The sequence below is a fragment of the Natrix helvetica genome (genome assembly GCF_964273705.1).
Source record: "Natrix helvetica genome assembly, chromosome: 4".
Classification (NCBI taxonomy): Eukaryota; Metazoa; Chordata; class Lepidosauria; order Squamata; family Natricidae; genus Natrix; species Natrix helvetica.
The window spans coordinates 69,073,447-69,099,398 of NC_138550.1; the positions used below are offsets into that span (position 1 = coordinate 69,073,447).

The 25,952-nt window shown below is 40.3% G+C and overlaps 1 protein-coding gene across 1 annotated transcript in view; it reads right to left on the minus strand.

Annotated features, from left to right (window-relative positions):
• Window positions 1–12,805: 12,805 nt before the first annotated feature.
• Window positions 12,806–25,952, minus strand: part of DELE1 (DAP3 binding cell death enhancer 1) — a 127,554-nt gene continuing 114,407 nt past the window's right edge. Inside the window, exons 9-10 of the mRNA XM_081950486.1 lie at window positions 23,099–23,192; window positions 12,806–15,734 (exon numbers count right to left, since the gene is read on the minus strand). Of these exons, the coding sequence (XP_081806612.1) occupies window positions 15,484–15,734; window positions 23,099–23,192 (345 nt within the window). The 3' untranslated portion in view covers window positions 12,806–15,483. The remainder of the gene's footprint in view (window positions 15,735–23,098; window positions 23,193–25,952) is intronic.

A 25,952-nucleotide genomic window follows, 5' to 3' on the forward strand; every position in this document is an offset into this window, starting at 1 on the left:
CCGTCGCCGTCAGCCGCCGGAACCGGAAGTGAATTGATTCAAATCCTTGAAGACACCTTTTTCTAATTTAATGGGAATATTCTGAAATAGGAAAAGAAATTTTTGGTAATATATTCATTTTTATAACTGCGATCCTCAGTTGTAGGTTTTTCCACCTTTCTAGATCTTTCTTAGTTTTATTAATCAAATTAGTATAATTATCTTTGATGGTCACACACCTCGCAGATAAATGTATACCAAAATATTTAACTTTTTTGACAATTTGGATACCCAATTTCTTTGCTAACTCCTCTTTCGCTTTTGATGTCATATTTTTAGTCAGCATTTTGGTCTTTGTCATATTTATCTTTAAACCCGCTATTTTCCCATACTCTGTCAATTCCTCAATGAGTTTCGTACCAGACTTTATAGGATCTTCTAACACAAACACTAGATCGTCCGCAAAGGCCTGTAACTTAAATTGCTCCTTTTTGATTTCTAGTCCCTTTATCTGTACCTCTTTACGTACATTCCTGGCTAATACTTCTAGGGTTAATATAAACAGCAGGGGGGATAGGGCGCAACCTTGTCTTGTACCTTTCTGGATTACAATACTTTGTATTAATTCACCATTGATTATTACTTTGGCTTTTTGATTTGTATAAATTGCTCTGATCGTGTTTATAAATTTATCCCCACAATCCATGTATTCTAATTGTTGGTGCAAAAATTCCCAGTTGACATTATCAAATGCCTTTTGAGCATCGAGAAAGATTAGTGCAAACTGTTTTTCATTGTGCACTTCATAATATTCAAGAATGTTCAGCATAATTCTCATATTGTTTTTAATTTGTTTCTGGGGAGGAATCCGTTTTGATTTGTATGGATGAATGATGTAAGAATTTTTTTCAACCGTTCTGCTATTATTGAAGCAAAAATTTTGTAATCTGCATTTAGCAGTGAGATTGGTCTGTAGTTTTGTATAAACATCTGGTCTGTGTCCGCCTTAGGTAATAATACAATATTAGCCTCCGTCCATGATAACGGTGTCTTCGCCTCTTTCAACACAGTGTTATAAATTTCCAACAATGTTGGAACAAGCATATCCTGGAATTCTTTATATATTTCGCTGGCAACCCATCCGGCCCTGCAGCTTTATTATTCTTTTGTGTTTGTATGGCCTCGATTATCTCTGATGTTTTAATGTCCTCATTGAGCATGTCCTTAATCTCCTCTGGTACCTTTTGCAGATCTGACTTTTCCAAGTACTGTAATATTCCTTCCTTTGTATGGTCTCGGTTTTCTCTATATAATTGTTCATAGAACTCTTGGATAATATTTTTCTTTTCCTCTAGTTGGTAGCAGATCTCGCCTTTTTCATCTTGTAGTTTATTGATCCAGTTCTCTTGCTTCTGCTTCCTCAAACTATAGGATAGCCACCGCCCCGGTTTATTTGCATTCTCAAAGAAATTTTGTTTTGCTTTTTTTATAGATTGTGCCAATTTTGCTTTTTCAAATATAGCCAATTCATGTTTAATCAATTCCATATTTCCTTTTATACTTCTGTTCTGCGGTTTCTTTTGAAGTTCACTCTCTAAATTTCTATACCTTTCTTTCAGCTCTCTTATTTTTAGATTCTCAGTTTTTTTCTTCCTGGCTGTGGCTGATATTGTGACCCCTCTTATAAATTATTATTATTATTATTATTTCTTTAGATTTCTAAACCGCCCCCTCTCCCAAAAAGGGACTCGGGGCGGTGTACAGTCAGATAAAATGCAGATAAAATACATGAATAACAATATAAATAATATAAAACAATTGAATACTAAACATAAATGCTTTAGTTGTATCCCATAAGTTTTGTATGGATGTATCTCCTGGCCCGTTTTCTTTGAAGAAAAATCTTAATTCCTGGCTAACTCTTTTAATATATTCCTGATCTTTTAGGATTGATCTATTGAGTAACCAACGATAACTACCCTTTTGTTTTTTCCATATAATCCTCATGGGATTGTGGTCACCCCATAGATTGGGTTCTATATCTATCCCCTTCACTTCCAAGATTAGCTCCATCGGCAGCCAGACCATATCTATCCTTGACCAGGATTCATGTCTATTCGAGTAGAAGGTATATTGCTTTCCCTCTGGACATCTTTCTCGCCATACATCATACATATTAAGTTCTTCAGCCATTTGGAAGAATGACATTGGCAAAGTTCTCCTAGCTCCTTTTCTCTTCTTTCCACTTTTATAGTCAACTATAGCATTGAAGTCACCCAGTAAACAAACATTTTCATTTCCCATCTCTCGAATAATGCTATGTAGTCTGTGATAGAAATTTTCCAGGCCTTCATTAGGTGCATATATTACAACCAGTGACACCTTTTTTTGGTTTAACATTATTTCTATGATTAATATTCTCCCTTCCTCATCATGATAAATTGGTTTAGTCTGGATCGTGTCTTTAACATATAATGCTATTCCTCTTTTCTTTTGATCAGCTATGCCGTGTAAAGTTTACCCAATCTAGGACATTCTAAGATCTGGATCTGTCTTTTAGTCATATGGACCTCTTGCATTGCAATTATATCGTAATTCAAATGTTTTAATTTATTAAATATTGTTTTCCTTTTCTGGGTTAAGTTTAGACCATTGATATTCAATGATAGAATCTTGATTTCTCCCAACATAATTCTATGTGTATTTAGGTCGTGTGCTTCTTGTTGCCCTTGTTACTTCCTTTGGTTCTTCGAGGGGAAGTGCGTCTTATACACCAAAAAATACGGGTGCTAACAAATTGTTTTGGAAACAGTCCCTGTCTTGCAGCTGGCATTCCTTTCTTGATCTTGAAGCAGCCAGTGTTTCTCACAGGACAGTGCAAGTATTGTTTCATTTCCTCATGATATTCACTGGCAACCCTCCCTCTCATTCCATCCTGCAGCTCCCTCTCCCATTTTTATGGTAGGCTGCCAGCAGCAAGCAGGTTGCAGCATAGCTTAACGGCAGCACTGACATGCTGCATATCCTGGAAAGATTAGCCGTGCAGAAGAAAGGTTTAGATTGGGGTTCCTCAAACTACGGCCTGCGGACCAGATCTGGCCCACTAACACAATGTATCTGACCTGGGCAGTGGTTGGATTCTTCCCTCCTCCCCCCCCCCGCCACTCCCACCCACTCCTCGCATGGCTGACTTTTCCCGGCTGATGGGGTCCTTGGGAAGAGATCCCTCACTTGCCAGAGGGCATGGGGGATGGCCAGAAACTCCGCAGCTGATATTCCAAGAAACAGGCATGGTAGCGGCAGCACTTTTATTGGCAGCAGGCAGAGGGGCGGGGGCGGGTGAGGCACATGATGTGGTTCATGTACCTGCTCCATTGATGCATCCAGGTCGCATTCCTCTCTCCCGTGCATCTGCCTTTGGCTACTGTTCCTACTGCATGCAAAGGACCAGGGAAGGGACCGCAGGAGGAGCAGTGTCACTCGGGCAGCTCTCCGAAAGCGCTGTTGAGCTTGCGCAGGTCCATTAGGCTACTGCCATCGCGGAGGCAAAGCAGCCAGCTAGAAAGGCTGAGAAGAGGTGGTAAAAGCATGTCCATTCCCAGCAGGCAAAAGGCAGCCATCGCAGCGGGGAAAGCTCAATTCCCATTGGTGCTATGGCCGCCCAAGCCCAGCCAGGATTGCTTTCGTTCCCCCCCCCCCCCCCAATAACTCTGCTGATCTTGGCAGCCAGGTCTCCGATGGGGATCTGGCTTTCCCTACTCACGGTGGCCACAGCCTAATGGACCTGCACAAGCCGCTGACAGTCTCAGTGGTGTGCGACGGGAACTCACCTCTCTAACTGGCCTCTTCACCTCCTTCAGGCTGCACAGGTCTGCCGAGCATCAGTGGAGTTGCCACCCAGGAGCTGCCAGGGACAGCTGTGCCACCCACAGAGACCAGTGGTGGGTTTCAAATGTTTTTACTATCTATTCTGTATCCTGTTTTGTGGGAGTGGCTTGGTGGTCATGTGACTGGGTGGGAGTGGCTTGGTGGTCATGTGACTGGGTGGGAGTGGGCAAGTCAATGTCACTGAATTCTCTGCCCCAATGAATGACCTACAAAAAGAAGACATAAAAAAGATAATTTATTATTTTGTGCACTTACTACTTAAATAAGAATAAAATAAGTACACAAAACAATAAAAGAGCCACTTACAGAAGGAAGATAACTGGCTTGCCTGTCTTCAATATCACTGACCATCTTGCTTCAATGACCTGCACAAACAAGAGACACAGAAATGAACTCTTCAATTGCATGCACTGCATTAGGATGAAACAAGCACACAAAACAATAGAGAAGATGACTGTTCTTTTGTGTGTCTTCAACATCACCAACTGACCCCTTGCTACAATGAATGGCCTGCACAAAGAAGAGACACAGAAATGAACTATTCAATTGCATGCATTGCATCAGGATGAAACAAGCACACAAAACAATAAAACAACTACTTACAGAGGAAAGATGACTGTCCTTGCCAATCTTTTTTTTTTAAACAAAATTTTATTGGTTTTTAAGAAAAATAGACAAGGAAAGGGGTAGTGGAATAAGTTACAAATTTTGGCAGTTACAATATGCAGGAGGTGGTCCCTCCCCCCGTACTCATACATTTCATTTATTAATACATTAGATTATTACAGGTCAATGGTATTCTGTCAGCATATAAACTTTTATCTTCAAATAATTTCAATCACTTTACATCAAACAGATTTTCTTGTTCATTTTTGTGATATGAGTTTTCTCGATGTTGCCCCTTCTCCCCCCTCCAGCAGAGCTCCGGCCCCTCCCTTTAACTTTTAACTTTAACTTTTATTTGATTTCTAGACCGCCCCTCTCCCAGAAGGGACTCGGGGCGGTGTACAGTCATATTAAAAACAGTAAATATACATAATATAAATATAAAATAAATATAAATGTGGCTGGAGGAGGTAGCAATAGTTTACTGTACAATAGTTAAAGTTAGATTTAAAATTTTAAAAATTTAAAATACATTAAAAACACCCCTAAAAACTATCCCAGGGTAAAATATTTGCCAGGAGGTATAAATGGGACTATAAATGGGCCAGGCCAGCTAATTGGAACAGGTGAGTCTTAAGTTTTTGTCAGAAGGAGCGGAGGTCGGTAGTAGTTCTGATATCGGGGGGAGGTCATTCCAGAGGGTTGGGCCCATCACAGAGAAGGCTCTACTCCTAGGTGCCTCCCATTGGCATTGCTTGGTGGACGGCACCCGGAGGAGTCGCTCCCTGTGAGAGTGAATTGGTCGCAGGGATGTATGCGGTAGGATGCGATCCCGCAGGTAACTAGGTCCTGTGCCATGGAGCGCTTTGAAGATGGTAATCAACACCTTGAAACGCACCCGAAAAACCACAGGCAACCAGTGCAGCTCGCGCAGGATAGGTGTTATGTGGGAGTACCTAGTACTCCCCATGATAGCCCGCGCGGCCGCATTCTGAACTAGCTGTAGTCTTCGGGTGCATCTCAAGGGGAGCCCGTGTCCTGTGTGTCTGGTGTAGTATCATCAGGTTTATCTAGGATGGCTTTATTTTTTTCCATAAAGGCCTGAGCCTCTATGGTTATGTTGATTCTAACTCTTGTGTCCTCCCAGAAAATTAGCATACCTTCAGGCATCAGGCATCTAAACCACACCCCTTTCTGGTATAATTTCTTCACTAATAACGAATAGTTTTTTCTTCTCTCTCTCACTTTCTTAGGGATCTGTTTCAGAATGGTTACTTCTCTATCCTGGTATTTTAATGCTTGCCCCCTTTGTGCACTCAGAATCTCATCTCTTGTAGTCTTTCTAAGGAATTTAATATGTACCTCCCTTGGAACATTATGTGTTCTAGCGTATGCTGAGTTTACTCTATAAACCAGGTCCATGTCCCACCCCATCTGTTGTTTGTCTTTTTTAATATATTCAGCCAAAAGGTTTATCATAATGTCCCTTAAATCTTCATCATCTGCCTCGATCACATTTTGAAACCTAAGGAAAAGGACATTCTTTCAAATTCCATTTTAATCTGGTGGTCCTCTAACTCTTTGTTACCTTTCTGCACCCCCCCTACTGCCCCCCCTCATCTCAGCCGTCTCTTCCTCCAAAAGATCCAGTCTCTGTGAGTTATTAATCGCCCGGTCTTGGTTTTCTTTAAGCTGCTCATTCATCTCCTTAAATTGATTTTTTAAGTCCTCCTGTCCCTTTAAGATCTGTTGAAACATCTGCTGGAAGTCCACCTCAGAAGGCTTGGGTTGAAGCAAGGAGGTTAAAGTCTGTTGTCCTCTGGGGCTGGACGCTGAGGATGTTGGGGCGGAGACTGCAAAACCCGGCTTCCCCGGGGGTGGTCTTTTGGGTGGCATTATAGTGAGCAGAGAGATAACAATGTCAATACAGAGAGGAAACAATTAGGGAGGAGAACCACCGAGGAGGTTACGAGGCAGAGAGTCCAAGCAGATAGGAACCTTTTCTATATTCAGCTCCTGGCAATAAAGTAGTAAAGTCCTTTGTTCCAAGCCCAGAGTCCAATGTAACGAGATTTATCTGAGTGCCACGGAGGCAAAGACAAAATGCCTGAAGTTTCTATGGGCGGAGTCACGTTTCAGTGTCCATGAAGACAATGGAAGTGTGCCATCTTGCCCTGCCAGCTCCGGGATCAGAAGGCAAAATCCAAAAGTTTTCAAAGTTTTCAGATCATCACCTCATTTACACAAATGCAGTCCAAAATCTGCCTTTGCTATGAGCGTGATTTCGTTGCATGGCTCCCCCCTCACCTCCTCCTCTGGGGGCAGAGAGCAAAACCATTTAAAGCTGCTTGTCCAAGGGGGGGGGGAAATCCCCCTCCCTCCAGTCACGCTTCTCCAAAACAGGTTGAAAGTCAGTTTTAAAAAGCCGGCAGTTTTTTTCCCCTTTCAGCCAGGTAAGGGAACGGGGGAAAGTTTCCACCTCACCACACAGCAGCTGCGTCCTTCAGATCTTGCTTTCTTCCAGCTGCCTCATCCCGAAGACGCCGCGGCGCCTCCCCTCTTGCCTCCCGGTGCCTAGGGCGATGCGGGGAGCCCCCCGGCCGCCGCCGACACGGGGGATTCCCCGCTACGCCGCCCCCTTGGCAGGAGCCCCTCCAGGGCGTCCTGTGCCCCCCCAGATCAGTGGGGAGCCCACCAGGAGTGCGCAGGGCGAGCAATTCCTGCCCGTCAGGATCCGCAACCGGAACCGGAAGTCTGTCCTTGCCAATCTTGAACACCACCACCTCACCACTTTGCTCCAATGACCTGCACAAAGAAGAAACACAGAAAGGAAGACTTTAATTGCATGCACTTACACCTTACATAAGAATAACACAATGAAAGAGATACACTCAAGTACTTACTTGTTTTATTGGTTTTGTGGTTGAAGTTTCCAGATTGTTCTTAAGCTTCCAGACTCCTCAGTTGCACTTTTCTTGGTCTTCACTTGTGAATCATCAGCCATGTGATGGTGTGCTCTGAGCCACTTTTTGACTGTAGGAATTGGGTCCCATCTCTTAATAGGCATGCCAAAAATGCTTATTGTCATCAGGTTACTAATGTTTGGAACAGTTAGGCGGGTTCTTTGCTCTGAACATATGAACCCCCTTTCCACCTCTGCTGAACTAACAGCAATTGTCCTGACAATATCTCTAGCTTTTTTGATACTGTCAGGAATTTTGTAGGTCTTTGGATCTTTGATCACATTTTCCAAAAAAATCTCTAAGTAGCAACAGAGGTAGTGCTCCAAACACCAGTTGCATGTTCACAAGCTCTGTTAGTTTGGGGATGGTGCATGAAACTGAGTCCCTGGGAGGTCCCCAACAGTTTCAGGAATTCTGCCAGAATTTATGATCTAAATTGTACTCCTCAATCGGAAATTATCTTCTCTGGGGCCTCACAGAGCCTAGACGCATGTTGTACAGTCTTGCCAGAGCTCGTGCAGAGAGGGGGGGGAGCTTGGGACAAGGGGAGCCTCCTTGGAGAATAGATCAGTTATGAGCAAAATCACTGTGTTCCCTGAACCTTCTGACAGTTCTATAATAAAATTCATGGAAATTTCTTTCCATGAGACAGTGGGGTTGGCTACTGGTTGCAGCAATCCCATGGTTTTTCGTGGACATCTTTTTCCTGCTGCAAGTCAGGCAGCTGGTGACGTAAGGTCTCAATGTCCCTTTTCATGTGTAGCCACTAGGATTGGCATTTCACAAGAGAGGTTTTTATGGACCTGAAGTGTCCAGCCATTTTCAAATTGTGGCTCCACTGGCTGGCCAGCACATAGTCTAGTCCCCATCCATGTCAAGTCATCCCCCAATGAGAGTTCATCTTTAGGGAGGTTGAACCACTCATTTGCCAGAGCACCCTTCAATGCCTGGGTTACTTCATCAGCCATCAGTTCCTTGTGTTGTTTTGCACTCTCTGGATGGCAGGGACAGCTATCTAGATGGAGGGAATGATATAATTTCTGATTTCTCTGATGCTATTGTATTGGGGCATTTGGAATAGGGCAACAGCCAAGAAATTCACCACCACAACCCCCGGGAAATAGCGAAGGATAAAATTAAAATGGTTGAACTATTTTGCCCCCTCACTTGCTTGGAGGACAATTTATGCGGGATTTTAAGTGCTTCTTAGCACTTAAAGAGTCCAAACCTCAAATGGAATTTTGCTATCTTCTAAGAATTGTCTCCACGTGAAGAGTGCTGAATGAACAGCGTAAACTTCCTTCTCCCACACTGGTCAGCAGTGTTCTGCACCAGAGTTTTTGGGAGGTGTAGGCACAGGGCTATAAAGCTTCCTTTGTTTTTTTGGGGAGAACCACCCCCACTGCTACATCACTGGCATCTGCCTAGATGATAAACAGTTTTTCAAAATTGGGGTGCTTGAGTTCAGCTGTGAAAAGCTGCTTCGCCTTTTTGAAAGTGGCCTGACACTCCATTGACCACTTCAGTGGCTAACTTGGCTTGGGTTTGGTTTTTAAAAGATTTATAGAGTATTGTGGGCAAAGGCTGTAATAAATTGTCTGTAAAAGTTTGCAAATCCTAGGAAGCTTTTCAGCTGCTTCAGTGTGCAATGTGCCTCCCAAATGAGGATGGCTCACATCTTCTCCGGATCCATCTCCACTTCATTATGGGAGATCCAGTATTCCAGATAGTCCTATTTGGTCATGGAAAACTTGTATTTAGAAAATTTCAGAGTTATGCTGCATGCAGCTTCTCAAGCACTGCTCACTAGTTTGACATGCTCCTCCATGAGTTCCATGTAACTCAAAATGTCATCCAGGTAGATAAAAACCCTTATATAAATGTTCATTGAAGACCTCATTTATCAGCTGCGTGAACACTGCCAGAGCCCCCTGTAGGGGGCCCAGGGGACTATTAAAAGTGGTTTTCCACTCATCCACCTTTTTAATCCACACCCAATAATAAGTTTCCCTCAGGTCAAATTTCATGAAGATTTTACCCTAGGCCAAGTGTTTTTCATTAGCGGCAGGAGATATATTTTCTCCACACTAATAGTATTTAACCCCTGGCATATCAATGCATAATCTCAGAGAACCATCTTCTCTGAATAAAGCAGAGGCTACCATGTGGGACTTTGCCAGTTGTATAAAGCCCTTGGTGAATGCCCGCAGTTACTCCAGTTCCCATGGAATCATCGAGTAAAGCTTTGTCCCAGGCATTATTTCAATGGCACAATGTGTGACTCGCTGCACGGGTAAGACATGCACTTGCTGAAGACCTCACTTAGATCTCAATACTCCTTGGATACAGCCTGGTTGGGTCCCTGCCTTTGGCTGGCCACCGCTGTCTTTTCACTTTCCAGGGTCTTAACGGGCAGCGCATGATTGCTTGGTGGTGGGTTTCTCGTGACCTCACATTTGGGAGTCTGGTGCAAATCCTCAGAACATTTTGTTTCCAAGAAATGGCTGGGTCCCACTTTTTGAGCCATGCCAGTCCTAACACCAGTTCCATGATAAAAAAAAGTCTCTTTGTGGGGGCCCAGTTACAATATCAACGGATCAGTGAGTGTGGTGGGAGACCCCATGGTTTGTCCAGTTGAGAGAAAACTACAGGGTATGTTAGGCACCTGAGGCATATCCCCATCTTCTGCCCTGAGGATGGAACCATAATTTCAGTTCACTCTTATGGGGAGAATGGCCCCATTTACCATGTAATAGTTTTTGTCTCTTGTGTAGCTCTCTAAGAGCAGCTCAAAACTCTTGGGAGTTCCCTTGCTATAATAATAATAATAATAATAATAATAATAATAATAATAATAATAATAATAATAATAATAATAATAATAATAATAATAATAATAATAATAATAATAATAATAATAAATTTATTTCTTAGCCGCACCCTCTCCCGAAGGACTCGGGGCGGCGTACAATAAAACACATAAAAAACAATATGGACAATACACACACAGAATAAACGAACACGCGTACATGGAGGAGGTATGAAGATAAGAAAAGACAGTTAAAACATCTATCACTGGAAGATGGAGTGAACTCGATGACCTCCATGCTCTTCCAACCTCCTTTGGATCACAGTCTAGGTTTTCTCTCACCATTTGGCCTCTGGTGCTGTTTCTATAGCAGACTACCAGCAGTAAGCAGGCTGCAGCACATCTTAATCGCAGCCCTGACACAACTTCTTTGAATGTGATTGGGCAAACGGGAGATAGTAGGAAGGTGGAATGAGAAAAGTTAACTGGGAAGCCTTTGTGCACAAAATCTCAGTTCTAGCTTTGATCTACTGTAACCACTTGGCTTTTAGTAAAAAATACTCTTTTCACTATAAATGGAGTCAAGTGTCTTACTTTTCTAGACGACCAAGCTGGGACAGGGCTGACGCTTGCCTCCTCCCCTAGGAAATTGTGGGATACTTTTCTTGTTATCACAGGAACATTGGATAGTGCCTTTTTAAAAAACAAAACAAGTCATGCCTCCTTTATAGGTGTCTGCATTCTTTCTTCCAGGGGGAGGCTATGAAAATGATTGTTCAGTTCCAGAGTAGTGGGCTGGAGTAGACAGCAGGGGCATTGCTCTTGATTGTTCTCTTCTATAAGTGACATATTTCCATCAGTCCTACTCTATAGGTTCACATATAGTGTAATTTTTGGGAGCTGTTCCTTATTATGGATGTAGTCTACATTTGGACGTAGTCTTCTTTCTTAGGTTGGCATTTCTTACTTTGCAGGTTGAGTTTCAGAGTGGCTGGAGATGCCTCTGAATCCTTTATTTTTTTCTTCTAGTAATTCATTTAATTTACATTTAGTAAATGCAATTTGGGTCTTCTATGGGCACAAGTCCGAACAATGGGCACAAGTCACAACAATGTCAATGTTTTTTCCTTGACTAAAAAAGTCTTTTTTAAAATTTATTTTTTTAAATAAATTAAAAGTTTACAAGATCTTAGCCCTCAATTCTCTGCCTTGAAAATTCATCCATTTCCATTTATGAAGTACTCCTTACTTATCTCCTTCCTCCCTGCCTTGTCTTGTACTTACCTGGCCTTATTTTCCTTGCCTTCTTGCCCTTTGTCTGCCTGGTCACTGCTAGAGTTCTCAATTCAGATTCTTGCCTCTCAGCTGGTTCTCCAGCTTTGCTGCCTCTCATCTACTCTCAGGAATTTTGTTTGCCATGCATCTCACCATCTCTTGCCTTTCACTGCCTCTCGCTCGGTTCACTGCCCCTCATCTTTGCCAGGGTCTTTGGACTCGATGCAGTCAGCTCCTTGTTCTCTTCATATTTGTCCTCCTGTATCCACCATGCCCATCTCCAACTTGACAAATCTCAGCATATATATAGCAAGATGATAATATTTTGGGATGACCCCCCTCGTTTCCAGATACTATATTGCTGACCTGATATTTTTAGATAAATGCTAGTTATTCTTTTACATGAAACTAACTGCAGAAATTGGTATGATAGTTCTTTTAGGACAGTTAGAAGCACAGCTTTTTTCCTTAATGTAAATCATTTGGTTATTGAAAGAATAGCATGGGAGCAGAAGTCATACTATAGATAAGGAAATTTATCTGTTAGAAATTGCTGGTAGTATTCCTTTTTAACACTATAAAATTCTGAAGAATGCAAATTCTATTTTTTCTAATACATTCTATTTTTGCAGTATTGTTTTTTAGGGAAGACATTCCAATGACCACACTAAATATTATGGTATGCCTATAATATGCCATAGTAGGCCAAGAAACTCATATATTGTATTTTACATACAGTTGCTGAATTATTTCTAAATGCTATTTTTGAGAGCATCATAAATTGAACCTGTGGTGGCACAGTGGTAATATGCAGTATTGCAGGCTAACTTTGCCAACTGCCAGCAATTCAATCCTGACTGGTTCAATGTTGACTCAGCTTTCCATGGTCAGTAAAATGAGGACTTGGATTGTTAGGGGCAATATGCTGACTCTGTGAACTACTTAGAGAGGGCTATAAAGTACTATGAAGCAGTATATAAGCCTAAGTGTTATTGTTAATGCTATCAGTAACTGTAGATTATTTCTGTCCATATATCAGTCTATTTCAAACCAGTTTAAGAATTGTTTCTTATGCCTGTACCTCTGTGTGTTTTATGAATTTCCTAATTGGATAACTTTTTCATTACAATATTTCACATTGTTTCAAGATCTTTCAATGTCCTTTTGGAATCAAACCAAATGCCACCACTGAATTCTAGATATCCAGAAAATCCTGTTTCTTAGGTTTGAAAACATATGGTATGGGTGAGATTAGCCCCATAGATACATTTTTATGGATGTAGCATTTTCTTTTTTAAATAATTTTTTATTTTTGAATAAACACAAACAGACAAAACACAACACCACAAAAATATCTTCCATTACAAATTGTAAAGAGTGTCAATTGGTTACAAAGAGATTTGGTCCATCCCTTCCACAGTCATCACCTACAATTCATATCAAGTTATATATTTTAAATCAAATATATTTATCAGATATATTTATATATATTACTATCATCATACTTCAATCTTCATATGACTATAATTGTTTTTACGTCCCTTTATATAAAATATTCCAAAATTTAAAGCAAAACCACATGATGGCATTCCGTTATCTATTTTCAATATCATCCAGCAAAATTACATCTTTATAACACTTTCTAAATAAAAATTAATTATGTTTAATAACAAAGTTTCTAGACCTTCTTTCTTAATCACTGTTTACAATTTATATCCAATTTCCCTTTTATCATGTCAATACAAATATTACATTATTATCATTATCAATCATTTATTTAACAATATCTGTCATCATTTCATTTTTTTGGTCTTGGTTTAACTAAATTTGACTACTTCTTCTTCTTCTTCTTCTTATTATTATTATTATTATTATTATTATTATTATTATTATTATTATTATTATTATTATTATTATTATTATTATTATTATTATTATTATTATTATCTTTCATACATAACAGAGTTTCTAAACTTCCTTTCATGATCACCATTTATACCAAATTTCTTATCAAAGCAATACATGTGTACATTGTTATCATTATCAATTATTTATCTAACTATATCCGTTATCACTTCATTTTTAATATGCTCTAATTTTAACTAAATTTGACTAATATTTTGTTATTAGTTTTCATATCTCAACCTGTGTCTTTCCAGTAATAGTGCAGTCTTATGTCTTTTGCCATTTGTGGAATTAGTCTTCTGGTTATTTCCTTAATCAAATTTGTGTGGACTTCTCTTCGCAACTTGTTGCTTTTTACATATTTTGTAAAATCTCGAGACCTTCCATCAGCTTCTTTAATCAGCTTATCTTTGGTTATCAGTAGTGCTTTTGTCAAAGTTTCTCTCCTTGAACCCATCAATTCTTCTTTTTTCTTCTTATACCTTGAAATCTGGGGTAGAGCTCCTTTCCATCTATCGTCCTTTTCCATGTTCCACTCTTTCCATCTCCAACCACACTCAGTTCACTGTCAGTATCCACAATTATCTTGCCTCTTTGTTCATTTTTCCCTTGGGTTTTTAGGACTCTAACCTCCACTTTTTCCATTTGCTGGATATCTTCAATTTTTCCATCGAATTTTACTGCATTATAATCTATATTTTCCAATCTCTTCTCAATTCTCTCTGTTGTTTCTAATATTTTTTGAATTTCAAACATAATCTGTTGTAATGTTATGGTTTCTTTTTGGTGTTGTGCCATTCTTCCAACTAGTAAACACTGCCACTCTAGTTTCAAAACAAGGTTTTGTTTTCACTTCTCTGCTGCCAAAGAAGCATCCAAAGAGCACCTGTATAAACAACCCATGCTCTTCTCCTTATCTCTTCTGTAAACAAGCTGAAGCCTTTGAAGTGCAAAGTCAAAATGATCAAAGAGAAAAAAGAAAAAGCAATATTTGCAGGACTCAACCTCCAGCCTCCAAGTGGCAGTGTAACTTCTTTTCCCTCTGATGTTACTATCCTCTTTATATTCCTTTTATATCTTCTTTATATTCCAGGCTTAAAAGAAACAAAATTCTTAAATGGAGCAAAATAAAGAGAAAAAAACCCATCCAAACCAATATTATAATAAAGAAAAAGATTTAATCCATAGGTAAAAAAAGAAATAGAAGAAAACCAATACTTTTACTTTAAAAAGTAGGAAATATTTGCAAAACTTCCATCCATAAAAGAAAATGAAAACAAGGATAACACACTGTCCAATATAGCTTAATTTCACTGCTTATTTTCTTTTCTTTGCAAGTTTAATTTAGTTTTGATTTTTGGGGGGCAGTCTCTTTTATAACAATAAAATTTCCTCACCAGATGGACACACTTTCTCTTTCCATTTTCCTCCCATTGCGGAGCTGTCCCAACTTCAGCAGCTTTTAGCTGTGCTTCTGTCGTCGGCAAGAAGAGATTCTCTTGGTTCAATCAGGGACTTTGAGATGTCCCTGAGATCAGCAAGACGTACTCTTCCCTGTCACCGTCTCTTCGGGACAGTTTAGGTCCAAAAGGACCGTCCAGCGGCAAAAATATCGACTGCAATCTCGGAGCTCCGTGGATCGCACATTGTACCGTTGCGACATCAGCTCCTGTCTCATGGTCTGATTGTAATGAGAATGTTCAGTTCAAATACTGAGTACAAATTTTCTCCAAAACATTTAATGAAGGCAATTAGCTTGGTGACTATTTTTCAAGTTTGTAGAAAAGTTGTCATATAAGCATGTTAATACTTATACTTTCATGAGGTTAGTGAGAACAGAAACTTGTACAATGAAATAGTACATTCAAGCTGGGTTTGGTTATAAAATTAAATGATAACAACTTCTTACCTCAGTACGAGGTAAGAAGTTATACATTTATGAGACAATTAAATATAACTTCAAAATGTCTATCTGGTTCTAAGCTTATAAAAAGTAAGGTGGGACCATAACTATATTTTTTTCAAGTTTCTGAAAAGGAAGTTTCCCCATGATCTATGTTAATCAACTACTATTTCTGAACAGCAGGGTAAAGGCTGTAGTTTGATGGAGACTTCATCAGATAACCCCAAATAGGATTGCAGTTCACAACTATCTGCCATATCTTCTAGATGTCCTATACTCCATGAGCGAAACAAGCCAACAGCTGGCTGTCCCAAGTGAACACTCAGTGGCTGACCAAGGCTCTGAAGGCAAGGACTGGACAGACAGGTTCTTTCTTTCAGTGGTAATTCATTCTGGTTCTGCATAGCTGAGAAAAAGAACACAGGGACCACAGATATTAAAATTATGCTTTATATAAATTCAAACCTTGTAAACATGTTGCTGAACAAGCTTTAATGGCAGAGTTTACACCAGAAACCTAGACAGCATGGTGGTTTATCAGAATGTGTGATCCGAGCCTCAATCCTTCATTACCTAATGAGCTTATAGTTGCAAACAGGGCACAGTGGAGATGATAAAAAACAGTACATGATTTTTCCTATTTTCCATTCATTCTTCCTGCCCATGATCATTTATTGAACAGCAGAGACCATTCCACTATTCTACCTACCCAAGCTTTTTATTCTTTTTACTGGTATCTGATTCATCAACTGCTGCCCTGGATTGCTTGACAGTTAGATTTATTTTAAAAAATAAAGCTGAGTATCTGCTGTTTTCTCCTATAATAGTGTTCATTCTACTGATGAAAGAGAATGTTTATTCTCTCTTTAGATTTATAACTTACTTGCTGGTAATTCATTCTTTCATCTGGTTTAGAGGATTCCAAAACCTTCCAGTCAATAAGGGCAACCTCTCCAAAATATAAGGTTTCCAAATGAACTGGTTCAGAGGTTTTTTTGTGCTAACAACATCTAAAAATGCTTTGTAATCTAGCTAGCCATAAAGAAAGGTAAAAAAAGGTTCTGCTTAATAACCTAAATATGGCATGCATTAATTACTCCAAATTACTTTCAAAAGTGAACACAATGCTTCCGGGTTGTTCCACGGACGCCGTCGACAGGCTTTTTCTGAGCTTGTCAGATCAATAGACAGTAGAGTTGTTGTTTTTATGATCTTTAACGCCTTGGACACTCTTAAATTCTTGGAATTTATGAGGGAGAGATTCAGCTGTCGGGTTGAGCCTCTCGTGTAGCCCTCCAGAAGGATTTATAGCCTCTGGAGTGCGACGAGGAGTGCCCCCCCCTTGCAGTTGTTGCATTCTCCTGTCTTTTGATAACCTCTGCTAATGAGCAGAGCCAGACGCCGGGAGCAGCCTTAACTTCTAACAACATCCCAAGAAGGAAGGAAGACTCTTGCAAGTATTTTAAGTTTTAAGTGGGGGAAAAAATCTTTTTAAAAAGAACGCTACTGCTGAGTTTGAGAGGCGTGGGCTTAGAACAAAGGATTCAAAATGGCGTTGATTTATAGTTGAAAATCTAAAGAAAACGAAAGCTAATTGCTTGCTGATAGCCGGGGCAGTAAAGGCGGAACGGCTGAAATAACTATTAACAACTTCTAAGTCAGTTTACATAACCTGACCTACTTGGAAGAGTATTTTGTGAGAAAGCTGGGAAGAACTGTCCTCCTTTTTTTTTTTTTTTTTTGTTAAATATGGCAACGGATCAAGGGGCGGTTTCCTCAACCACTACAATGAATCTCCAGGACTTGAAGGATTTTTTAGGCAAAGAACTTATAGAGATTAAACAAATGGTCCAGGACACTATAACAAGGTCCAATCAAATTGACAAAAATTTGCAAACTATTGCAATGGGATTATCAGAGGTGGTTCTTAAGGTGGACAGAAAAATTGAGCAATTAGCTGTGGACTTGGAAACCAAAACGAAAGAAACAGATTTGAAATTTGTGGAAAGGGAAAGGAATATGCAAAGGATGGATAATGAGATTATTATGATACAATTTAGATCTATGGAGTTTGCTATCAGACTTAGGGGCATAAGAGAAAACCCCAGAAAGGACTTAAGAAAAGTTTGTGCAGACGCTTTGGCTACGTTATTAAAAATGAATGACCCCAGTATGATTTCAGCTAAGATCGACAAAATTTACAGAGTAAATTCACGCATAGCATCACAAAGGCAACTACCAAGAGATGTTGTGATATACTTTACTGAGAGATATTTCAGAAATGACATCTTGCAGAAGTCTTTTTACTCCGCCCTCCAAATAGATGGGCATATAATTGGTGTTTTTAAGGAGCTCCCGCCAGCGATGTTACCTTTACCTTTACCTTTTATTTCAATTTTTATACCGCCCCCTCTCCCCAAAGGGACTCGGGGCGGTGTACAGTCAAGTGAAATAGATAAAATAGACTACAAACATGGAAACATAAAAACATAGAAGAGGAGGCAATACAACACTGTACAGGTAAAGCAGATAAAAAACAGTATATAAACAATCCTAAAAAATACCCAATTAAAATTACCCAGTTAAAAATATATCTGCCAAGAGGTATAATGAGGTTATGAATGGTCCAGGCTGGCTAAACGGAACAGGTGAGTCTTCAGTTTTCGTCGAAAGGAGAAAAAGTCGGTGGTGGTTCTGATATCGGGAGGGAGGTCATTCCAGAGGGTTGGGCCCATCACAGAGAAGGCTCTACTCCTAGGTGTCGCCCGTTGGCACTGCCTAGTGGACGGCACCCGGAGGAGCCCCTCCCTGTGAGAGCGAATCGGTCGCAGGGAAGTGTGTGGTAGGATGCGATCCCGCAAGTTAAAGTTTAGAAGAGATTTTGGATTTTTGGTAGCTGAGCTGAAGAAGAGAGATACAATATAGGTGGGATGTTCCAATTGGTGTTATATTTAGGTATCAAGGGGTAAGATATCGGTTGAATACAATAGATAAAGCCAGAGAGTTTTATTATGAAATACTCAAGGAAAGTGCAACCCCTCCACGTACATCTACACTAACATCAGCAGACTTGAATGTCTCAGAGCAGAGGCTGTTTGAAAAAGAATCAGACGAACAAAGAAAGCAGTTGCCAAAAGAGAAGGAGGTACAGGGTGCTGTAGGTGGATTTCGAGTGGACCCCTCCGGATCTCTGTTGAGCTCCTTCTTGGAAGAAGGACCGTCTAAGATTCTCATTGAAATGCCGATACTTAAACCTGTGGAACAACGTGTTACTAGATCCACGACTAGACAGATGCTAGAATCTCACAAGCAGGTGGACCCCCAAACACAATGTGCTAAGAAAGAAGTTAAGAAGCAAACTGGAGCCATGGGAAGAGCTGGGCCGAAGACTAGTCTTGTGGAGAGAGATCTTCAGCAAATGCTTTCAATGCTCCAGACTAGGCCTAAAGATGCTTAAGCTATTATCTTGGAATGTGAATGGACTGAACTCCCCACAAAAAAGGAAAAAAATATTTTATTATTTGAAGCAATTTAATAATGATGTTGTTTGTCTTCAAGAGACCCATATTAGGCTACAAGACCAGAAGTATTTAGTGAATTCAAAATTGGGAACACTGTATGCTGCCTCTAATTTAGTAAAGAAAAATGGAGTGGTGATATATATAAACAAAAGATTCCCAACCAAGGTTATAGAGGCAGACGACAGTGGTAGATATATAGCAATTGAACTTGATACAGACTTTGGTGCTATCTTGGTTGTAGGAATTTATGCTCCTAATCAACTACAAGAAAGTTTTTACAAGATGCTTCATTTAAAAATCTTAGATTGGAATTTTAAGAGTATCTTAATTATGGGAGACTGGAATGGAGTGATTTCGCCAAGGATAGATAAGAGAACAACGACCAAATTCATTACCAAACTACCAAAGGCTTTTTTTGACCTACAAGATGACTTGAAATTAAAAGATGTTTGGAGGATACAGCATCTAAATGAGATGGACTTTTCTTTTTACTCAGATAGACATAAATCCTTTTCAAGGATTGATTTCTTTTTGTTAACACCGGATCTACTTCCTAAAGCTAAGAAAACCAAAATATTCTCCAGGACACTTACTGACCATAGCCCGGTGTGGTTACAAATTGAGTTAGGGAAGAGGCCAAGAAGGTCTTGGAGGGTAAATGAAAATTTATTTAGATACGAAAAAAATGTTGATGAACTTAAAAAACATATGAAGGAATTTTTCAGTTTTAACATGAATAAGGGTACTCCCATTGAAACAGTTTGGGATGCAAGTAAAGCTTATATGCGTGGGGTCCTGATACATATGAATTTCAAACATAAACAAATTAGACAGAAAAGGAGAATGGAATTGGAAGATGAAATAAAAATTAAGGAACAGCTGCTTATAGCAAACCCGAAAGACGAGGTGCTCCAGATGGCGCTAAAGCTGTTGAAAGATCAATTTCAAATGCTTATAGCAGAACAAACAGCAACTAACTTACAATTTGCGAAACATAACACCTTTGCTAATGCTAATAAACCTGGTAAGTGGTTGGCTCATACTTTGAGAAGGAACACGAATGACAGAATTATTGATAGAATTGAGTATGGAGGGAAGACGGTATATCAACAAGATTTGATTAAAAAATCATTTGTGGACTATTATGCTAAGCTATATGTACAGGATAATATACAGAACAAGTCAGTAGATGATTTTTTGGAAGGAAAAAGGGTTACTAAAATATCTGTGCTTCAAAAGGCAAATTTGGAATGTCTGATAACTGCTGATGAGATTACTTTAGCTATAAATCAACTTAAACTAGCTAAGGCTCCAGGGACTGATGGTTTGACTGCAATGTACTATAAAACTTTACAACTGGAAATGATTGAATATCTTACACAACTATTTTGTAACATACAGCAAGGAGGTAAAATACCCTCCTCATGGAAAGCGGCTTTTATCTCATTGATACCTAAAGATAAAGAGGGCCCTAAGAAACCAGAGGATTACAGGCCGATATCTCTTCTGAACACAGATTATAAAATATTTGCTAAGGTACTAGCCAACAGATTGATGCCGGTTATCCAAGAGATTATTCATCATGATCAAGCAGGATTTATTGAAGGCAGACATATGAAGGAGAATGTAAGGCAACTCATAGATTTAATTGATTATCTTGATAAGAATAAGCAGATCTCTGCAGTGCTGGTCTTCTTGGATGCAGAGAAGGCCTTTGATCGAGTGAATTGGAACTTTCTAACCAAGACTTTGGAAAAGATGGATATGGGACCACGACTTCGGCAGGCGATTGGAGCAATTTATCAGCAACAAAATGCACAACTTATTATTAATGGAAATTTGTCAACAACTTTCGAGATACAAAAAGGCACAAGACAAGGTTGCCCATTATCTCCATTGTTATTTATTTTAACTTTAGAAGTCTTGTTGAACGCAATCCGGGACTCAAAATCCTTAGATGGCATAAATGTCAGGCAAAAGGAATACAGAACTAGAGCATTTGCCGACGATCTGGTTGTTACCCTTTCACATCCTTTGAAGTCAATAATCCAGATGAAAAATATAATAGTAGAATTTGGCATGGTGTCTGGGTTTAGACTAAATCAAAATAAAACTAAAATGATGGTTAAAAACATGACAGAGACTCAAAGAGAGAGACTTGTAAGTTTAGCAGGCTTTGAAATAGTCTCCAAGGTCAAATATTTAGGAATACAAATTGCAGAATCAAACACAAAACTTTTCTTAAATAATTATGAAGTGTTGTGGCAAAAGATCTAGAAAGATCTTGAAGTATGGAAAAAGTTACAACTGTCTTTGCTTGGAAGGATCTCAGCAATTAAAATGAACATTCTACCTAGATTTATCTTTTTATTCCAGATGATACCGGTGCTTCAGTCAGATAAAACTTTGTTAAATTGGCAAGCAACATTAAATAAATTTGTTTGGAAGGAGAAAAAGCCGAGAGTAAAGATGAAGATTATGCAAGATACTTGCGAAAGAGGCGTCCTTAGACTCCCAAACCTTCGATTGTACTATGAAGCTGCGTTATTAACGCATGTAGCAGATTGGTTTGGGAAAACAAAAAGGGAATTGCTGAATATAGAAGGCCATGATCTTGTTCTGGGATGGCATGCATATCTTTTTTATGAAGATAGGGTGGACAAAGTGTTTAACAATCATGTTCTCCGAAATGCCCTGATGAGAGTATGGAAGAAGCACCGGCCCAATTGGGATTATAAAATACTGCTTTGGTTGGATCTTGCAGACACCATGGGGATTATGAATATTAAGTCACTCGGGGGTTGTTTATATAAAGATGTGCTTATCGCTGATGGGGACGAATGGAAGTTAAAAACTTTGGAACAACTGTTGGAAGAAGGAATTATTTTAAACTGGTTACATTACATACAGCTACAGAAGAGATGGAAAGAAGATCGTAGGGTCGGTTTTATGGATAAAGAAGTGGAGCTGATCAAGCAGATAAAAGAGACTGGCCCAAAACAAGTTAAAAGAATATATAATGTACTGTTAGAAAGAGATTCAGAAAGTGAACTGATTAAGGATTGTATGATTAAATGGGCTCAGAATTTTGGTGAAGTGGTTATGTTGGAAACGTGGGAAAAAATATGGGTTCAAAATGTTAAATTTACGCAGTCACAGAATTTAAGGGAGAACTTTTATAAAATGTTTTATAGATGGTATTTAGATCCTAAAAAATTATCATGCATGTACCCAAATATTCAACCAAAATGTTGGAGATGCGGGTGCCTAGATGCTACCTTTTTTCATGTATGGTGGAGCTGCAACAGGGTTAAAGCTTTTTGGATAAAAATATGGTGGGTTATGCAAAATGTATTGAAGAAAAGAATACAATTTACTCCACAAATGTTTTTATTGGGTATAACTAAGGATTTTACTAAAGGGGAAACAAAATTGGTTTTGTATATGGTCACAGCAGCTAGGTTGTTGATTGCGCAACATTGGAAGAAAGATTTTTTACCAACAATTGGTCAATGGACTCAGAAGGTGGCGGGGTTCGCTGAACTGGCAAAAATCTCAGCTTTCTTAAAAGGTCAGAAGCAGGAGAATTATACACAGGAATGGGTAAAATGGATTGATTACATACAGAATAAATACCAGACTAGGAAGTACTATGTAGCCTTTAGGTAAGAATGTTTAGACTGATAGATGATCAGAGTAAATAATATATGGGATGCTTGGAATTGTTAGAGTGGTGTATAGCGGAAGTCAGGGGGGTGGGTTTGAGTGGGAGGTGGGGGAGGGTTAGGGTGGAGGGCGGGGCAATATATATGTATAAATAAACTAGAAGATGGGATTAATGAAATATTGTTATTTTAAGAGAAATTTATATTATGAGTTATATATGTTAAATTAGCTTAGAAGATGGGATTAATGTTCTATTGTTACTTTAAGAGAAATTTATATTGTGATTGTTGGGAGGAGAGGGGGTACAATATGTGAACGAGTAATTTACTTTAAGACGGGGGGAGGGGAGGGGGCAAAGTACTTGGTATAATATTTGAATGAGAATTTCTGCGGGGGGGGTTGGGGAGGGGGCATAGTATTTGTATGTGATTTATACTGTATGGGGGGGGGTTAAAAGGGGGAAAATTTGTCTGTATAAAACTTTTTCAATTAAAAAAAAAAGTGAACACAATGCCAAAATTTTCCTAATAATTCACCACCCTAAAATGGTTGCCAGGTCGAATGTTTACTTTGCTGTTGTTACCTGCTTTGTACCAGCAGCAGAAAAGCCATTTTACATAGCGGTATTGAGCCAAGAGGTGTCCCTGATGAGCTGCCCGCTGATAATAGAGGATTGCCTATAAAGAAACAACAATTTTTGAGAAAAAAGCATTACTACTTACTGCCATATGTACATGTATAGTGCATTCAGACTTCCTTCACTTTTCTCACAGTTTATGCTGCAGCCTGATTCTACAGTTGTTAAAATTCATTTTTCCCCAATAATCTACCTCATAATGACAAAGTAAAAACAAAATTTTAGAAATGTCTGTAAATCTATTAAAAAGAAAAAATCTGAAGCATTGGCATAAGTATACAGATCCTTTGCAACAACACGAAATTTAGCTCGGGTGCCTTCCATATCTCTTCATCATTGCTGACATGTTTCTACACTTTGACTGGAGTTGACATATGGAAAATTAAATTGATTGGACATGATTTGGAAAAGCACACACATGTCTATAGAGAAGGCCTCACAGCTGACAATGCATACTGTAGCAGAGCAAAAGGCATGAGGTCAAAGAAACTGCCTACAGAGCTCAGAGAAAGGATTATTGTAAGACACAGATCCGGGGAAGGCTGCAATAAAATTTCTGCTGCAATGAAGATTCCTAAGAGCACAGTGGCCTCCATAATTCTCAAATGGAAGAAAGATGGCACAACCAGGTATCTTCCAAGAACTGGTTGCCTGGTCAAACTGAACAATCAGGCGAGAAGGGCCCTAGTAAGAGAGGTGACCAAGAACCTGATGGTTACTCTGAGAGAGTTCCAGAGATCCTGTGTGGATATGGGACAGAGACAGCTGACAGCTTTATGGAAGAGTGGCTAGACGGAAGCCTCTCTTCAATGCAAAGCTCATGAAATCACACTTGGAGTTTGCAAAAAAGCACCTGAAGGACTCTCAAATTGTGAGGAACAAGAATCTCCGGTCTGATGCAATCAAGATTGAACTGTGGCCCACAGGTTAGGGACCCCCTGCTTTATAATATATACAACCGCACTTGGAATACTGCATCCAGTTTTGGTCGCCACAATGTAAAAAAGATATTGAGGCGCTAGAAAAAGAACAAAGTACAAAGAAGAGCAACCAAGATGATTAGAGAACTGGAGGCAAAAACATATAAAAAACAGTTGCTGGAATGGGGTATGTCGAGTTTAATGAAAAGGACTAGGGTGCAGAGGTGGGTTCCTACCGGTTTGCACCGGTTCAGAAGAGCCGGTTCGTCAAATCTACCGAACCAGTTAGAAGAGGTACCACCGATGGACCTGGAAGTAAGTTCTGGAACGCCTGCCCCGGCCCTGTCACTCGCTCGCTCACCCCTGCCCGTCCGGAAGCCGCTCCATTGCTCGGTCCCCCTGCCCGTCCGCATTATCCTAGCCCCACCCACTGCTCACTGATTGGCTACTTCACCAATCGCCCTGCCCGCCTCTAAGAACCCTATCTAAACCCACTTACCTTTTTTCCTGCTTAGCTCTCTATTGCTGCCTGCTGACTCCGAGGAGTTAGAGGTCAAAGAAAGTAAGCTGTCAGCATTCAAAGGTCAAAGAAAGTAAGCTGTCAGCGTTCCAAATATCATGCAGAATTAAATCATTGTCCAAGGCAAAGTTATCCTTAAAGCTCCAATTTAATAAGACAGACATGTTGGCATTATGCTATGGAATTTCAACTCTATTTTACATCCTGTGGGTTCACCCAGTTGAAAGTTCATATCTATCCCCACACCCCATAATTCATCACATGTTCCAATCATCATCTTCCATGGTGGCATCTACACCCCTCTGCTTCCGGTCAGGTGTCGAGGTGTGGAGACAAAAGATGACCTTGGCTTCTAAGAAAGAATGACAACAATACATACCACAATCCTACTCCTTTCTATCCCCCCTCCTAATTACTACACTAATGAAACACATAGGAAATTATAAGAAAGTGTGGCAGGCCAAAGATTCTAAAAGGAATATCTGCAGGCCTGACATAAGCTGCAACTAAGCGTGGGGTAGGGGTGGGGGCTGCCATGGCCCTGCACTATAAGCAAGTCCAGTGACCTTTTGCGGCCTTGCAAGGATCCCGGGCTCGCTTATAGCGCATGGCCACCAGAAAGCACGGGCGCGAGGGTGGGGACGGCGGCGGGAGCTTACGTGGCACGGCTGGCATCTTTGACAAGTTTGCAAGGCCTTTGCAAGGTCCCTGGACTTGCCTAAGATGCCTGGCCGCCAGAAAGCATGGGCACGGGGGTGGAGACAGCGGCGGGAGCTTACGCGGCGCGGCCGATATCTTTGACAAGTTTGGGGACCTTGCAAGGCCTCAGCATTTTTTTGCATCAGGGCGTGCTGCAAGAGAGAGGGAGTGAAGACCTTTTTCGGATTGGTGGTGGTGGAGGTGCGGGCCCGTGCTCAGCAAAGCAAGTCCGGGGAAGTCCTTTGTGCTGGCCAGAAAAGGTCTTCATTCCCTCCCTCTTGCAGCACGTCCCGATCCAAAAAACGTCAAGATTGGTGCACTTGGGGCTGCTGCTGCGATGTCAAGGGAGGCTAAACAAAGCTGCGCGCCTCTCCCAGCTGCTTTCGCGGCTTCCTGAAGCGCCAAGAACCTTCGCGCTCTTCTCCGCACTCTCCTTGGCTCCTCACGACTGCAATAGACATCCAGAAGTGGTGTGGTCTGGAAACCCAAGCCCCCATTGGCCCCAAAAGCCGATTCTGGACATCTATTGCAGTCGTGAGGAGCCGAGGAGAGCGCGGATAAGAGTACGAAGGTTAGGGTTACTAGGCAACGTATGTGTGTGTGTGTGAGGCTGGAGCAGTTCCGCTCTGAATGGAGGGAGAGCAAAAAAGGTGGGATTCTC